The sequence below is a fragment of the Somniosus microcephalus genome, chromosome 13 (genome assembly GCF_052327205.1).
Source record: "Somniosus microcephalus isolate GS21.2 chromosome 13, FLI_Smic_1.0, whole genome shotgun sequence".
NCBI lineage: Eukaryota > Metazoa > Chordata > Chondrichthyes > Squaliformes > Somniosidae > Somniosus > Somniosus microcephalus.
Genome location: NC_140999.1, coordinates 124,829,838 through 124,847,141, shown reverse-complemented (window position 1 = coordinate 124,847,141; position 17,304 = coordinate 124,829,838). Strand labels below are relative to the sequence as shown.

Sequence of the window (17,304 nt, the reverse complement as noted above, 5' to 3'; positions counted from 1 at the left end):
ATGTCCTTATGTTCCCAACGTCTCTTAAAGCTAATTCACAATGCTGTAACTATTTATGTGAAAAAGTTATGCTTGACTTTCCTTCTATTCCTAACTTATTAATTTTTATCTTATGTCCCCTGGTGATTTGAATCCTTCATCACAGTGAAGAATTCAACATGATTGAAGAAGGGGAAAGCCAATAGTGATATATTTTCCAGGACATGTTTATTCATACAGATTGTTGTGCATTCAGCGTGGTGGAATGGAAACATCTGGCACTGTCGTACTGAAGCCTTTGGCACCAGGCTGCATTACTGAAGGTATTGTGCTGGCATTAATTAAAAGAGCTCGATTAAAACCATTACCCTGCAGCTATTTGATTCAATAAACATTTATTCATGCAAACTGTTGCACTCAGTATGATGGAATGGAAACATCTGGCATCATTATATTGAGGATTCGATACTGTAAAGTTGTAAATTACTCCATGATGTAGTTCAGTAGCAATTATCAGCAAACTGTTGCATTTTCATCTCAGGTCGAATGCACAACAATCTACAGTATATGAAAAAGCATGTTCACTAAAATGTATAACTACTAGCTTTTGCTTCTTAACATTATATTGATATTTTTCACTAGGGTGAATGATTCAAATACCAGGGACACAAGGTAAACGGGGGGAAAATTGAGTCGCGCCCCCTTTGGGGTGCTGACTTCACTACTTTTAGCGCCCCAAAAAAATTAGCGCCCCCCGTGGCCAAAATTCATCAGCAGCATCCCAAGAGGGAAGCAGAGCGCTACTGGAAGCACCCTGCCTCTCTCTTGGGGCGCTGCGAGGGAATATCGCGGCGCTGCGGCACGTCACGTCGCAGTACTGCCGGCCTTCCTCCCCTTCTTAAAGAGAAGGAGCCTAGCGCAGCGTGACCCAGGGCCCAGCTGGGCCGCCAGGGATCGGAGTGCCGGCAAAAGAGCCCAGCACTCAAGAGAAGTGCCGGGCTCACGAAGCACAGCCGGCACTCTGCGGGGGAGCTGGTCAGGAGGCCGGGGATGGCAACGGGGGCAGGTGCTGGCAGGCGGCCAGCAACATAAATGGCCACCCGGCACCTCGCCTTTAAATAGCGCCGCCCTGGCTGCAAGTAGGCCCCCATGACCCCGTCGGACATAGCATCTGACGGTAAGTCAGGGGGCGCTACCGAAGATCACGGCCGGGACGCAAGCAGGATGCTGCACACGGCAATGACATCATCGCCGGCGGCGCAGCACCGTGGGGCGCTAACGGTTACCGCCACCACTAACCTCCCGCTGAATTTCGCAGGAGGCGCTGGCGGCGCCGAACCCGGGCAATAGTTGCTTTGCGTCTCGTTAGCGCCTTCTTAGGGCGCTAACGGGAGGCGCAAAGCAACTGAATTTTTAGGCCTAAGAAAGCTGTCTTTTATAGAGTTACAATCCCCATTTGGCATAACCAGTCCATGTTGGTATTTATTTTCCAAGTGAGCAGTTGTCCTAATCCCAAGTGCCCATTGTATTCCCGTATCTCTTTATCCCATGATCCCTGAACTACCTATATAACCTACGCATTAAAAGCTGACATGGTCAGTGCTTCAATCACTAACTCCTGTCATGCATTCCACAGCCTCACAGGAGACTGCTGCAGCATAACCAGCAGCTGCCAATCGACAGGTATGTTCTTTTTATTAAAAAAACCTTACTTTAATGTGGAGCCAGGATGAGCAGGGATGCTATTCCCGGCTCCACGGAAAAGAAAACTTGCATTTATACAGCACCTTTCACAACCTCAGGACATTCCAAAGCACATTACAGCCAATGAAGCATTTTTGAAGTGTAGTCACTGTTGTAGTGGAGGAAATGCGGCAGCTAAATTGCGCACAGCAAGCTCCCACAAAGAGCAATGTGATAATGACCAGATAATCTGTTTTAGCGATGTTGTACTCCGTGGATGCAATCGAACCCCTCGGCAACGATGGGATTTACCTGAGGGCCACTGCCAGCATGACAAGCAGCCTATAATTTAATCCTCCTGAAGGCATTGGGCCACTCATTAACATATTCAAGGTCCTAATGCCTGTATTAGGTGTCCACCCAGGATGCCTAAAAAATGGACCCCACCAATTTAGCAGTGGGACCAACACCTGCGCAGATTGGGCGCAGGCTGTCCCACTGCTAAATTGGAATGTTTCGCACCCACTTTACGCCCGAGAAACAGGAGCAACGCATACCAATTTCTACCCCATGATCCTTACCATCAGACTCTAACACCTCATTTTCACTTTTATGTCAAAGTAAAGCTGAACATTTGAAAGAGTGCTTTTTTGAAGAAGATGTTTTTGTATTCCGGTGGCAAAGCCTTTTTCACTTCCACAACATTTCTCATGAGAGGGATTGATGGAAAATTTTGTGCAAGTGAATTGGAAGGTGCAGAACCTATTTGGTTCAGCGATAAAACCTACAATGTAATTGGACAATTCCCTGAGGCATTATGTTGCCTCATTGCTCTGGTAACCATAATTACAAATTACATAAGAGTGCCTTTCACGTCTTCAGGGTATTCCAAAGCTCGTCACAGCCAATGAATTGTTTATGAAGTGTTGTTTTGTAGGCAAATGGATAGCCAATTTTTACACAGCAAGCTCCCACAGACAATAATGTAATCAGTGATCAGTTAATCTATTTTTGGAGATATTAAATGAAGGATAAGAGCTGGCCAGGACACTAGAACTCCCCATGTCATCTTCAAATAAGGGTCTTTTGCATCCTGTAGAGGCGTCATCAGTTTAACATCTCATTCAAAGGATAGCCCCTCTGACAATGCATCACTCCTTCAGTACTGCACGCAGTGTCAGCCTAAATGGTGTGCTCAAGTCCCTGAGGGGGAAATCCAATACCATCTAACGCAGAGCTGAGAGATCTACCACTAGGCCAAGATCATGACGGTTTGGATGAGGGATCCAGCAATGGTGGGATGAAGACAGCAATGATGTACTTCTAAATAACGTAATAGAGATAAATTCTACCGGTAAATGACAGTGATACAGAGAGAAATTCTACTATTTCTATTTGTGCTAGTGCGTATGTAGTATACATTTTTGCAGTGTCAACGAGTAAGCTCTCCAGTGGCTGCAGTCATACCTGATGCAAAGGGAGATGGTTGGGGTTGTTGGAGATCAGTCAGAACAGCCTCAGGGCATCACTACAGCAGTTCTTCAAGGTTGCTTCCTCAGCCAAACCACCTTCAGCTGCTTCATCAATGATCAGCCCTCCAACATAACATCAGGAGTGGGGGCTATTCACTGATGAATCCACAGCACTCAGTTCCATCACAACTCCTCTGATAATGAAGCAACCCACACCAGCCTACATTAGGACCTGGATAACTTGGACTGACAAGTGGTGGGTAACATTCGTGCCACATAAGTGCTAGGTAATGATCACCTTGAACAAGAGAAAGCTCAACTCCCTCCTGGGGACCATCAACAGCACCACCGTTGCTGAATCCCCAACATCAACATCCTGGGGGGTCAACTTTGACCAGAAGCTAAACTGAACTAGACATATCAACACCATGGTTACAAGTGCAAGAAAGGAGCTAGCTGCACTGTGATGAGTGTCTCACCTCCTGACTCTTCCCAGCCTCTCCACCATCTACAAGGCTCAAGTTAGGAGTGTGATGGAATACTTAGCACTTGCATGGATGGGAGCAGCCGCAACAACACACAAAAAGTTTGACACCATCCAGGACTGAGCAGTTTGCTTAATTAGTGCCCCTGCCACTGGACTCAGTATCCACCCACTCCACCACTAGCGTACTGTGGCTGCAGTATGCATGATCAACAGGACTTGGACAACATTCAGGCTTGGGCTGATGAGTGGCAAGTAACATTCGCGCCACACAAATGCCAGGCAATGACTATTTCCAACAAGCGAGCATCTAACCACCGCCCCTTGATATTCAACGGCATTACCATCACAGAATCCCCCACCATCAACATCCTGGGAGTCACCATAGACCAGAAACTTAACTGGACCAGCCACATAAATACTGTGGCTACAAGAGCAGGCCAGAGGCTAGGTATTCTGCACCGAGTGCCTTACCTCCTGACTCCCCAAAGCCTTTCCACCATCTACAAGGCACAAGTAAGGAGTGTGATGGAATACTCTCCACTTGCCTGGATGAGTGCAGCTCCAACAACACTCAACAAGCTTGACACCATCCAAGACAAAGCAGCCCGCTTGATTGGCACCCCATCCACCACCTTAAACATTCACTCCCTCCACCACCGGCGTACCGTGGCTGCAGTGTGTACCATCTACAAGATGCACTGCAACAACTCGCCAAGGCTTCTTCGAGAGCACCTCCCAAACCCGCGACCTCTACCACCTAGAAGGACAAGGGCAGCAGGCGCATGGGAACCTCATCGCCTGCAAGTTCCCCTTCAAGTCACACACCATCCTGACATGGAAATGTCATCGTTCCTTCATTGTTGCTGGGTCAAATCCTGGAACACCCTCCCTAACAGCACTGTGGGAGTACCTTCACCACACGGACTGCAGCGGTTCAAGAATACGGCTCACCACCATCTTCTCAAGGGCAACTAGGGATGGGCAATAAATGCTGGCCTTGCCAGCGACGCCCACATCCCGGGAACAAATAAAAAAAACTGTGCAGCAGCAACTCACCATGGTTACTTCGACAGCACCTCCCTCCTCTGCGACATTTACCACCACAAAGAACAAGAGAAACAATGTTGTGGGAATACCATCACCTCTAATTTCCCCTCCAAGTCACACACCATCCTGACTTGAACACACATCACTGCTTTTTTCATTATCACTGAGTCAGAATTATGGAATTGCCTACCTAACACCATTGTGGGAACACCGTCACTCCAAGGACTGCGTTTCAGGGAGCAGGTCCACCACCTCAGGGCAACTAGGGATGGGCAATAAATGGAGCCTTGCCTGCGTCTCCTACATCCCAAGAACAAATTTTAAAAATCCCATCTTCCAATTGTTCCAAAAATGTTTTCCCGCATGGCCCATTGTGCCCTACCAAGTCTCATAAACATCCCTCACCTTGGGCACACTCTCCAATAATACATCATGGCCCAGACTAACCAACCCAATTCAGGCCCAATCTGAGCAACATGTGCAAGTATGTGAGAAAAGCCAATAGAGGTACATACTGAGCTCAATTATCATCATACTAGAACTTCACATCTAAACTGATGCAATCAATGAAAAAAACATATTTATCAATATGTTTTTGGAATGACTGAAATGAATACAAAATGTAATACAAGATTTTGCTGTCTATTAAATTTAGTACAGTTTCTCAGTGACGTTCTGTGTATTACTGACCATACGGAATTGAATCCACTCAGAGTGATTGTAAGGAAATGTCCCCTCCAGATTCTCAGTCAGCTGGTTGCTGTCAATGAACTTGTACAGGGCTTTCAAGGATGTCAAAACTTCCATCTGATGAAACAAAAACAATATGTTTTGTATAATTCAAGTTATCTATTAAAGTGCAGTTCTTTATCCTATAAGGACTGATTCCCTGGTCTGGTTTCCCCTGGTGAGGAGCGATGCTTGTATGGAACACTGGCTGGAAAATAATGGGCCCACAAACCTTGATTTTTGATCAATTTAAATGAATGAATGAATCATCAGGGGTTACAGACCCAGGAGTTTCCATGCTCCTCTCCGGGAGTACCCGATTAAGGAATTATCCATATAGTTTTCACTTGATGCTTTCAGTGGTCAGGGAAAAATTGCACAAGCAAGTAATTACTTTTCCCGTAATCGTGCTCTGAAAGTGTTTAACCATCGTGTCTTCACACAACAGTCTTACATTTATACTTAGATTTTTTGATAATTGTAAAATGTTTAAGAAATGGCTTTGTGTTTGAAAAACATAATTAAGAACAATAATAACATAACTACAAAAATCCTAGCAACCATTTCCAGCCTCTTTAATAGTAATAGCTATAACACTAGTATAACACACACTCCTGTATTGAGGTTTGTGTAAAATCTACCATGTGTGTTTGTTTGTCTGTGTGTCTGTTTGTGTGTTTGTTTGTCTGTGTGTCTGTTTGTGTGTTTGTCTGTGTGTGTGTGTGTGTGTGTTTGTCTGTGTTTGTCTGTGTGTGTGTGTGTGTTTGTCTGTGTTTGTCTCTCTGTGTGTGTTTGTCTGTGTTTGTCTGTGTGTGTGTATTTGTGTGTGTCTGTGTGTGTTTGTGTGTGTTTGCGTGTCTGTTTGTATGTGTTTGAGTGTGTGTCTGTGCTTGTCTGTGTGTGTCTATGTCTGTCTTGTGTTTGTCTGCGTGTGTGTGTTTGTCTGTGTGTGTGTTTATGTGTGTGTGTGTGTTTATCTGTGTTTGCATGTTTGTCATGTGTTTATGTTTGTCTGTGTGTGTGTTTGTATGTGTGTTTGTGTTTGTCTGTGTGTGTGTATTTGTTTGTGTGTGTTTGCGTGTCTGTGTGTTTGTCTGTGTTTGTGTGTCTGTTTGTATGTGTTTGTGTGTGTGTCTGTGCTTGTCTGTGTGTGTCTATGTCTGTCTTGTGTTTGTCTGTGTGTGTGTTTGTCTGTGTGTGTTTATATGTGTGTGTGTGTTTTTCTGTGTTTGTGTATGTGGGTGTGTTTAATCTGTGTTTGTGTGTTTGTCATGTGTTTATGTTTGTCCGTGTGTGAGTGTTTATCTGTGTTTGTCTGTGTTTGTCTGTGTGTGTGTATTTGTGTGTCTGTTTGTGTGTGTTTGCGTGTCTGTGTGTTTGTCTGTGTTTGTATGTGTTTGTGTGTGTCTGTGCGTGTCAGTGTGTGTCTATGTCTGTCTTGTGTGTATCTGTGTTTGTGTGTTTGTCATGTGTTTATGTTTCTCTGTGTTTGTGTTTGTCTGTGTTTGTGTTTATTTGTGTGTGTGTTTGTCTGTGTTTATGTTTCTCTGTGTTTGTGTTTATCTGTGTTTGTGTTTCTCTGTGTTTGTGTTTGTCTGTGTGTGTGTGTTTGTCATGTGTTTGTATTTGTCTGTGTGTGTGTGTTTATCTGCATGTTTGTCTGTGTTTGTGTGTCTGTGTGTGTGTTTGTCTGTGTGTGTTTGTCTGTGTTTATGTTTCTCTGTGTTTGTGTTTGCCTGTGTTTGTGTTTCTCTGTGTTTGTGTGTTTGTCATGTGTTTATGTTTGTCTGTGTGTGTGTGTTTATCTGTGTGTTTGTCTGTTTGTGTGTGTGTGTTTGTCTGTGTTTGTGTGTTTGTGTTTCTCTGTGTTTGTGTTTATCTGTGTGTGTGTGTTTGTCTGTGTTTGTGTTTCTCTGTGTTTGTGTTTCTCTGTGTTTGTGTTTGTCTGTGTGTGTGTGTTTGTCTGTGTGTGTGTTTCTCTGTGTTTGTGTTTGTCTGTGTGTGTTTCTCTGTGTTTGTGTTTGTCTGTGTTTGTGTTTCTCTTTGTTTGTGTTTGTCTGTGTGTGTGTTTGTCTGTGTGTGTTTATATGTGTGTGTGTGTTTTTCTGTGTTTGTGTATGTGGGTGTGTTTTATCTGTGTTTGTGTGTTTGTCATGTGTTTATGTTTGTCCGTGTGTGAGTGTTTATCTGTGTTTGTCTGTGTTTGTCTGTGTGTGTGTATTTGTGTGTCTGTTTGTGTGTGTTTGCGTGTCTGTGTGTTTGTCTGTGTTTGTATGTGTTTGTGTGTGTGTCTGTGCTTGTCAGTGTGTGTCTATGTCTGTCTTGTGTGTATCTGTTTGTGTGTTTGTCATGTGTTTATGTTTCTCTGTGTTTGTGTTTGTCTGTGTTTGTGTTTATCTGTGTGTGTGTTTGTCTGTGTTTATGTTTGTCTGTGTTTGTGTTTGTCTGTGTTTGTGTTTATCTGTGTGTGTGTTTGTCTGTGTTTATGTTTCTCTGTGTTTGTGTTTATCTGTGTTTGTGTTTCTCTGTGTTTGTCTGTGTGTGTGTGTTTGTCATGTGTTTGTATTTGTCTGTGTGTGTGTGTTTATCTGCATGTTTGTCTGTGTTTGTGTGTCTGTGTGTGTGTTTGTCTGTGTGTGTGTTTGTCTGTGTTTATGTTTCTCTGTGTTTGTGTTTGCCTGTGTTTGTGTTTCTCTGTGTTTGTGTGTTTGTCATGTGTTTATGTTTGTCTGTGTGTGTGTGTTTGTCTGTTTGTGTGTGTGTGTTTGTCTGTGTTTGTGTGTTTGTGTTTCTCTGTGTTTGTGTTTATCTGTGTGTGTGTGTTTGTCTGTGTTTGTGTTTCTCTGTGTTTGTGTTTCTCTGTGTTTGTGTTTGTCTGTGTGTGTGTGTTTGTCTGTGTGTGTGTTTCTCTGTGTTTGTGTTTGTCTGTGTGTGTTTCTCTGTGTTTGTGTTTGTCTGTGTTTGTGTTTATCTGTGTGTGTGTGTTTGTCATGTGTTTATGTTTGTCTGTGTGTGTGTGTGTTTGTCTGTCTGTGTGTGTGTGTCTCTGTGTGTGTGTCTGTGTTTGTCTGTGTCTGTGTGTGTGTGTTTGTCTGTGTGTGTGTGTGTTTGTCTGTGTGTGTGTGTTTGTCTGTGTGTGTGTGTGTTTGTCTGTGTGTGTGTGTTTGTCTGTGTTTGCGTGTTTGTCATGTGTTTATGTTTGTCTGTGTGTGTGTTTGTCTGTATGTGTGTTTGTGTTTGTCTGTGTGTGTGTATTTGTGTGTGTCTGTTTGTGTGTGTTTGCGTGTCTGTGTGTTTGTCTGTGTTTGTGTGTCTGTTTGTATGTGTTTGTGTGTGTGTCTGTGCTTGTCTGTGTGTGTCTATGTCTGTCTTGTGTTTGTCTGTTTGTCTGTGTGTGTTTATATGTGTGTGTGTGTTTTTCTGTGTTTGTGTGTGTGGGTGTGTTTAATCTGTGTTTGTGTGTTTGTCATGTGTTTATGTTTGTCTGTGTGTGAGTGTTTCTCTGTGTTTGTCTGTGTGTGTGCATTTGTGTGTCTGTTTGTGTGTGTTTGCGTGTCTGTGTGTTTGTCTGTGTTTGTTTGTATGTGTTTGTGTGTGTGTCTGTGTCTGTCTTGTGTTTATCTGTGTTTGTGTGTTTGTCATGTGTTTATGTTTCTCTGTGTTTGTGTTTGTCTGTGTTTGTGTTTATCTGTGTGTGTGTTTGTCTGTGTGTGTGTGTTTGTCTGTGTGTGTGTGTGTTTGTCTGTGTGTGTGTGTGTTTGTCTGTGTGTGTGTGTTTATCTGTGTTTGCGTGTTTGTCATGTGTTTATGTTTGTCTGTGTGTGTGTTTGTCTGTATGTGTGTTTGTGTTTGTCTGTGTGTGTGTATTTGTGTGTGTCTGTTTGTGTGTGTTTGCGTGTCTGTGTGTTTGTCTGTGTTTGTGTGGCTGTTTGTATGTGTTTGTTTGTGTGTCTGTGTGTGTCTATGTCTGTCTTGTGTTTGTCTGTTTGTCTGTGTGTGTTTATATGTGTGTGTGTGTTTTTCTGTGTTTGTGGGTGTGTTTAATCTGTGTTTGTGTGTTTGTCATGTGTTTATGTTTGTCTGTGTGTGAGTGTTTCTCTGTGTTTGTCTGTGTGTGTGTATTTGTGTGTCTGTTTGTGTGTGTTGGCGTGTCTGTGTGTTTGTCTGTGTTTGTTTGTATGTCTGTGCTTGTCAGTGTGTGTCTATGTCTGTCTTGTGTTTATCTGTGTTTGTGTGTTTGTCATGTGTTTATGTTTCTCTGTGTTTGTGTTTGTCTGTGTTTGTGTTTATCTGTGTGTGTGTTTGTCTGTGTTTATGTTTCTCTGTGTTTGTGTTTGTCTGTGAAATATAGAAACATAGAAGATAGGAGCAGGAGTAGGCCATTCGGCCCTTCGAGCCTGCTCCGCCATTCAACGAGATCATGGCTGATCATCCAAACCCTAGCACCCGGTCCCTACACCGACAGCCATCCCACCCAAGCCCTATCCCCGTAACCCTGTAAACCCACGTATTTAATCCCCCCTAACACTAAGGGCCAATTTTTATCATGGCCAATCAACCTAACCCGCACATCTTTGGACTGTGGGAGGAAACCGGAGCACCCGGAGAAAACCCACGCAAACACGGGGAGAATGTGCAAACTCCACACAGACAGTCACCCGAGGCCAGATTTGAACCCGGCTCCCTGGCGCTGTGAGGCTACAGTGCTAACCACTATGCCACCGTGCTGTGTGTGTGTGTTTGTCATGTGTTTGTGTTTGTCTGTGTGTGTGTGTTTATCTGCATGTTTGCCTGTGTTTGTGTGTCTGTGTGTGTGTTTGCCTGTGTGTGTTTGTCTGTGTTTATGTTTCTCTGTGTTTGTGTTTGTCTGTGTTTGTGTTTCTCTGTGTTTGTGTGTTTGTCATGTGTTTATGTTTGTCTGTGTGTGTGTGTTTATCTGTGTGTTTGTCTGTTTGTGTGTGTGTGTTTGTCTGTGTTTGTGTGTTTGTGTTTCTCTGTGTTTGTGTTTATCTGTGTGTGTGTTTGTCTGTTTGTGTTTCTCTGTGTTTGTGTTTCTCTGTGTTTGTGTTTGTCTGTGTGTGTGTGTTTGTCTGTGTGTGTGTTTCTCTGTGTTTGTGTTTGTCTGTGTTTGTGTTTCTCTGTGTTTGTGTTTGTCTGTGTGTGTGTTTCTCTGTGTTTGTGTTTGTCTGTGTTTGTGTTTCTCTGTGTTTGTGTTTCTCTGTGTTTGTGTTTGTCTGTGTTTGTGTTTCTCTGTGTTTGTGTTTATCTGTGTGTGTGTGTTTGTCTGTGTGTGTATTTCTCTGTGTTTGTGTTTGTCTGTGTGTGTGTTTCTCTGTGTTTGTCTTTGTCTGTGTTTGTGTTTCTCTGTGTTTGTGTTTATCTGTGTGTGTGTTTGTCTGTGTTTGTGTTTCTCTGTGTTTGTGTTTGTCTGTGTGTGTGTTTGTCTGTGTGTGTGTTTGTCTGTGTGTGTGTGTTTATCTGTGTTTGTTGTGTGAGTGTGTTTATCTGTGCTTGTGTGTTTGTCATGGGTTTATGTTTGTATGTGTGTGTGATTGTGTTTGTCTGTGTTTGTGTGTTTACCTCTGTTTGTCTGTGTGTGTGTGTTTGTGTGTGTCTGTGTGTGTTTGTGTGTGTTTGCGTGTCTGTGTGTTTGTCTGTGTGTGTGTGTTTGTCTGTGCTTGTGTCTGTGTGTGTGTTTATCTGTGTTTGTGTGTTTGTCATGTGTTTATGTTTGTCTGTGTGTGTGTGTTTGTCTGTGTGTGTGTGTCTCTGTGTCTGTGTGTGTGTGTCTGTGTTTGTCTGTGTGTGTGTGTTTGTCTGTGTGTGTGTTTGTCTGTGTGTGTGTGTGTTTGTCTGTGTGTGTGTGTGTTTGTCTGTGTGTGTGTGTTTATCTGTGTTTGCGTGTTTGTCATGTGTTTATGTTTGTCTGTGTGTGTGTTTGTCTGTATGTGTGTTTGTGTTTGTCTGTGTGTGTGTATTTGTGTGTGTCTGTTTGTGTGTGTTTGCATGTCTGTGTGTTTGTCTGTGTTTGTGTGTCTGTTTGTATGTGTTTGTGTGTGTGTCTATGTCTGTCTTGTGTTTATTTGTGTTTGTGTGTTTGTCATTTGTTTATGTTTCTCTGTGTTTGTGTTTGTCTGTGTTTGTGTTTATCTGTGTGTGTGTTTGTCTGTGTTTATGTTTCTCTGTGTTTGTGTTTGTCTGTGTTTGTGTTTATCTGTGTGTGTGTTTGTCTGTGTTTATGTTTCTCTGTGTTTGTGTTTGTCTGTGTTTGTGTTTCTCTGTGTTTGTGTTCGTCTGTGTGTGTGTGTTTGTCATGTGTTTGTGTTTGTCTGTGTGTGTGTGTTTATCTGCATGTTTGTCTGTGTTTGTGTGTCTGTGTGTGTGTTTGTCTGTGTTTGTCTGTGTGTGTGTGTCTGTGTGTGTTTGTGTGTGTTTGCGTGTCTGTTTGTATGTGTTTGTGTGTGTGTGTGTGTTTGTCTGTGTGTGTGTTTATCTGTGTTTGTGTCTGTGTGTGTGTTTCTGTGTGTGTGTGTTTGTCATGTGTTTGTGTTTGTCTGTGTTTATCTGCATGTTTGTCTGTGTTTGTGTGTCTGTGTGTGTGTTTGTCTGTGTTTGTCTGTGTGTGTGTGTTTGTGTGTGTGTTTGTCTGTGAGTATGTGTGTTTGTCTGTGTGTGTGTGTGTTTGTCTGTGTGTGTGTGTTTATCTGTGTTTGCGTGTTTGTCATGTGTTTATGTTTGTCTGTGTGTGTGTGTGTTTGTCTGTGTGTGTGTGTCTCTGTGTGTGTGTGTGTGTCTGTGTTTGTCTGTGTTTGTCTGCGTCTGTGTGTGTGTCTGTGTGTGTGTGTCTCTGTGTGTGTGTCTGTGTGTGTGTGTCTGTGTTTGTCTGTGTCTGTGTGTGTGTATGTTTGTCTGTGTGTGTGTTTGTCTGTGTGTGTGTGTTTGTCTGTGTGTGTGTTTGTCATGTGTTTATGTTTGTCTGTGTGTGTGTGTTTATCTGCATGTTTGTCTGTGTTTGTGTGTCTGTGTGTGTGTTTGTCTGTGTTTGTCTGTGTCTGTGTGTGTGTGTGCGCGTGGACATGTTTCTGTTTCTTCTGCTCTTTGTGTTCAATCAAAATTTGCAGATGATATTTTATAAATGTATAAAACACAACAGAAACACTTTGTGCAATGCTGTAAACGCATGACAAATGCCAGAAATTTGCTACTTTTGGGCAGGTTTTTTTAAAAGTCCCAATTACACACTCATTTAACTTTCCCCAATTGCCCTCTCTAATTTTTCATAAACGGGGCTATGTGTTTTACCAAATGGGATGTTAAGGTGGAGCTCACTGATCTGAATCTTCATGTTTGACTCATCTTTTACACACATAAATATTTTCTCAAAAAGAGCAGGTTCATCTGTGGGTCAAACCAGTGACTAGCAGTACAATTCTCTGCTCCACTCCCACTTTGACCCCTCCGTCCTCAACCTCCTACACTATTCTAATGAAGCTCAACAGAAGCTCGAGGAACAGCATCTCATCTTTTGAATAGGCACTTTACAGCCTTCCGGATTCAAAATTGAATTCAACAATTTCAGATCATAACCAATGCTCCCATTTTTTCGGACAGCAGGTGCTGGTAATGATTCTACTGTTGTCATTAACACCACCTCTAGACCCATCTTGTGTTTCTTTACTTGTCCCATTACCATCTCCTTCTGCCTTGCACTATCATACCTTTTGTCATTTACTCTCTCCTGCCTTCCACCCTATCACAGACCTTCCCTTTTGTTCTTTCCTCCTAACCCCCCTTTACCTGCCTCTATACTTGCTTAAATCTGTTACATCTCTAACTTTTTCCAGTTCTGATAAAAGATCATCGATGAAATATTAACTCTGTTTCTCCCTCCACAGATGCTGCCTGACCTGCTGACTATTTCCAGCATTTTCTGTTTTTATTTCAGATTTCCAGCATCCGCAGCATTTTGCTTTTGTGTTGTTGTAGTATAGTGTTCTAGCCAGGATCCTCCTTTAAATCCTAACCCTTGATTCAAGTTCTGGGCAGTTTTCAGCTGTGCTGCTCAACTCAGTACCTTGCATTGCTGGGATACTTGAAGAGCTGGGGTAGTGAAGTTGGCATAGAAACCTCTGCCATCCTGACAAGAATGCCCTGTCAGCCAGTATAGAGTGGCACTAACAGCAACTAATGCAAGACCCAGACCATCACAAGCTCCCAAATGAAGGACAGATATGTATATATGGGAAAGCATAAAGAGCTAATGTAACAGGTCCGTGTGGAGTAAATCAGTATCAGTTTGGATTTCTCAAGTGGTATAAATGACACTTACTGATATTCCTGGACATTTCTCCAGCTTGAGAGCTGCCTCCTTATCTGTCAATATCAGGGCACAATGAATGGAGTGGGGAGAAAACTCCTGCAGAATTAAACAGCAAAGTGATTGAAATAGTGGAAACATCTATACAATATATATTTATAGATTGTGCAAGAATACCACATCCCAGACATGACATTGCAACTTTACACAAACTCAACTTGGATAGTCACATATTCAGTTTTGGTGGGCCTCTCGTTATTGCTGCAGCATTTTCTAAATGGGGTGGGGTTCCATTTTACCGCATGGGTGTAAAGCATCACCTGCGTGGAGCACACAGAGGGAAATCGGGCAGTGAAGATCCACACCCACGATGGAGTCTACCTGATTTACCTTCTGTTTAAATTAGTGGAAGGAAAACTGGAAGGACTCTGCTATGGGCATGCCATCCAATTTTCCTTTCTGCAGTCTGCCTTATGACAAAGTTTTATGCCTAGCTGGTAAAGACCAAAATCTATCCCAATGTTTGTCACTAACTCCCACACTATACAAATTATTTCATTCTGTTAGCACTCTCACCTCTGAGTCAGGGAGTTCTGGGCTCAAGTTTCACTCCCAGGTCCTGAGCACATAACCTAGGCTGAGCTTTCAATGCTCTCTTCGTCAGTCTCCTGAGCTCCACCAACATAAACTTCAGCTTCTCCGAATCTCTGCCACCCACATCCTACCTCACACTACGCCCTGCTTGCCTATCACACCTGTCTTTGTCAATCTCCACTGGCTTCCCATCCGCCAACAATTTGAATAAAAAATGCTTGTCCTCATTTACAAGTCCCTCCAAGCCTCACCCCTCTCTACCTTTGCAACCTCCCCAAGCCCTGTGTCAACTTGTGGCGTCTGCTCTTCTGACTCTGGCCTCTCTGAATCTCCCCTGTTGAGTTTCTGAGTCTGTGCCAATTAACCCTTTCACTCCCAAGTTCTAAAAGATTCGACTTGACCCGTATTGGTGACAGTAATTATATTTTATTCAGTGAAAGTGAGACTTGATACATTACAGCATCTGAGCAGTAGTTAAACAAGGTGCAATCAAGGTTTATATTACCCGCTGGGCCCTGGGTAGAAGACGCGAATGTCACAGGTCGGACCCGCCCTCTCGGCTCGTTTGTCAGCCCAGTGTGACCCTTGTGGGTCCTCCGCCAATCCAAAACCCTCCTCGGTTCATCTGGTGGATGTTTCCAAGCTTCTTGCCGAATCCCTCTACAAACTAAGTGTTTGAGAGACCACTCCTTATACTCCTTCATCCCAACAAAGCCTATGGGGAGCAGTTAACCCAATCATTAACTTACAGCTGAACCCCCCACCCCCCCCATCCAATTACAGGGATGCCACGTACCTAAAGAACCCGCCTGCCCCTGTCAGGTCCTCCTCTCATGACACCCTGACATCATCTATTTTTGACCATCAAGACTCATATCTGGGGTAGTTATGGCAACACAAATGGAACATGCCTCCATAGGTAGCGATATGGTGTCCTTGCCGTTTGACTGTGGTTTTAATTCCCTGCGGATGTTATAACATTCCACACAGTGGCAGCCACATTTGACCTTGCTTCCCAGGCTAGCTGTCTGCTGTTTGTGTGGCAGGTTAGACTGCTGACTGTGGGCTAGATTTTCAGTTGCTTGCGCCAGCAGTTAGCGCCTTAAGAGAAGTGATTTTCGGGCGCTATGCGTGTAGCGCCCGGGCGCAGTGCAGTTTGCGCCCCGCCCCAAATTAAGTTGCCCGTTAGCGCTGGCGCAAAGTTTAGCGGCCGCCCGGATGCGCGCGCAGAAAATGACGTCACATCCTCGTGCAACGCCCTTTGGCCGCCCCGAATCCAAACTTCAGTCGGACCGCCCGATTGTGCGGCTGGCGTCCAGTGCGTTAGTAAAATGGAACGCAACACACCCTGGGGAGCGCAAATTAAAGGGCCCTCCTCCTGCACTATAATGGAAGGAACCAGTGTGTTGTGAATGATGTATCCTCCTCCTCCTCCTCCTCCTCCTCCTCCTCCTATCTTCTTCTTCTTCGTCTTTTCCCCCCCAGACTCTGCCTTTGCAAAAAAACACATGCACCCTTCCCCTTTAAGAGCTCACTGGCACCAGAGTGTCTGCCGTGCGCAGCGCTCTGCACCGCCGGCTTAGCGCCTAAAGATAGTAGTGGAACGCCTCTTTTAGCGCTCCACCAACCTCTTAGGGCGAAGCCACTGAATTTCCGGCAACGGGGCGCTACTTTGGGGCGGGCGCTAACTTCGGGCGGGCGCTAAGGTTAGCGCCCCAAAACTGTCTATACTGAAAATCTAGGCCTGTATCTTTAATTTGGCCAAGCAAGGCCCAGCACCATTTTAAAATCTAACCGTTTCTACCCAGGGCATATTACACTAGTTTGAAAAGCATGATTATTCAAGCATCATTGTGCATTGCATATCAGTTACATAATAAAAACAATACAAACTTAAGACTATAACTAATAATACTTATTTCGTTATTTAGTCCAGTTAGTTAGTAGGGAGACTCAGAAATGAAGATCTCCCCCTTTCGTACATCCCCTCCCCTCCGCTCCACCATCAGTGGCAAAACCTTCAGCCATCTCAGCCCCGAGGTCTGGAACTCGCCCCGAAACCCATCCAATTTATTACCGCTGTCTCCACTTTTAAAAACATCCTCCAAACATACCTCTTAATATGTTAAAGGCACAATATATATGCATTTTGTTTTGTTCTAGCTATGGATAGCGCTACTGGTGAATAATACTTAAAACAATGCTTTGCTAAATTTACATTGCTATCACTCTCAAATTTTTTGCACAGTTTTGGTCTCCTTATCTGAGGAAGGACATGCCTGCCTCAGAGGTGGTGCAACGAAGGTTCACTAGATTGATCCCTGGGATGAGAGGGTTAACCTATGAGGAGAGATTGAGTAGATTCAGCCTATACTCCCTGGAGTTTAGAAGAATGAGAAGTGATCTCATTGAAACATATAAGATTCTGAGGGGGCTTGACAGGGCAGATGCTGAGAGGTTGTGTCCCCTGGCTGGAGAGTCTAGAACCAGGGGGGCAAAGTCTCAGGATAAGGGGTCGGCCATTTATCTGAGATGAGGAGGTAATTTCTCCACTCAGAGGGTTGTGAATCTTTGGAATTTTTTACCCCAAAGGGCTGTGGCTGCTGAATCGTTGAGTATATTCTAATCTAATGATAGGTTTTTGGACTCTAGGGATATGGGGATCAGGCGGGAAAGTGGAGTTGAGGTAGAAGCTCAGCCAGGATCTCACTGAATGGCGGAGCAGGCTCGAGGGGCCGTATGGCCTACTCCTGCTCTTATTTCTTACGTTCTCACTCTTCTCTTTCACTTCTGTTTACCTCTCTCCTCCTTCAGTTCTGTTCCTTTCTCTCTTCCTCTTCCCTTCTACTTACATCTCTCCTCCACTCTTTTATATTCTTCCTTCCTGCTTCTCTATTTCTTTCCTTTCACTTCTATTTTTCTCTCTTCTGATTCTTTATTTATTTTCTCACTTTCCTTTCTTACATCTTTTCACTGTTCCTCCTCTGCTTTCCTGG

General features: G+C 43.9%; 1 protein-coding gene across 2 annotated transcripts in view; it reads right to left on the bottom strand.

Moving 5' to 3' along the window:
• LOC147108583 (pleckstrin homology domain-containing family G member 4B-like) overlaps nt 1-17,304 on the bottom strand; it is a 204,408-nt gene that overhangs the window by 84,953 nt on the left and 102,151 nt on the right. For both annotated transcript variants that reach the window (XM_086005270.1, XM_086005271.1), the window contains exons 7-8: nt 13,727-13,813; nt 5,359-5,475 (exon numbers count right to left, since the gene is read on the bottom strand). In XM_086005270.1, coding sequence (XP_085861396.1) covers nt 5,359-5,475; nt 13,727-13,813 — 204 coding nt within the window. The remainder of the gene's footprint in view (nt 1-5,358; nt 5,476-13,726; nt 13,814-17,304) is intronic.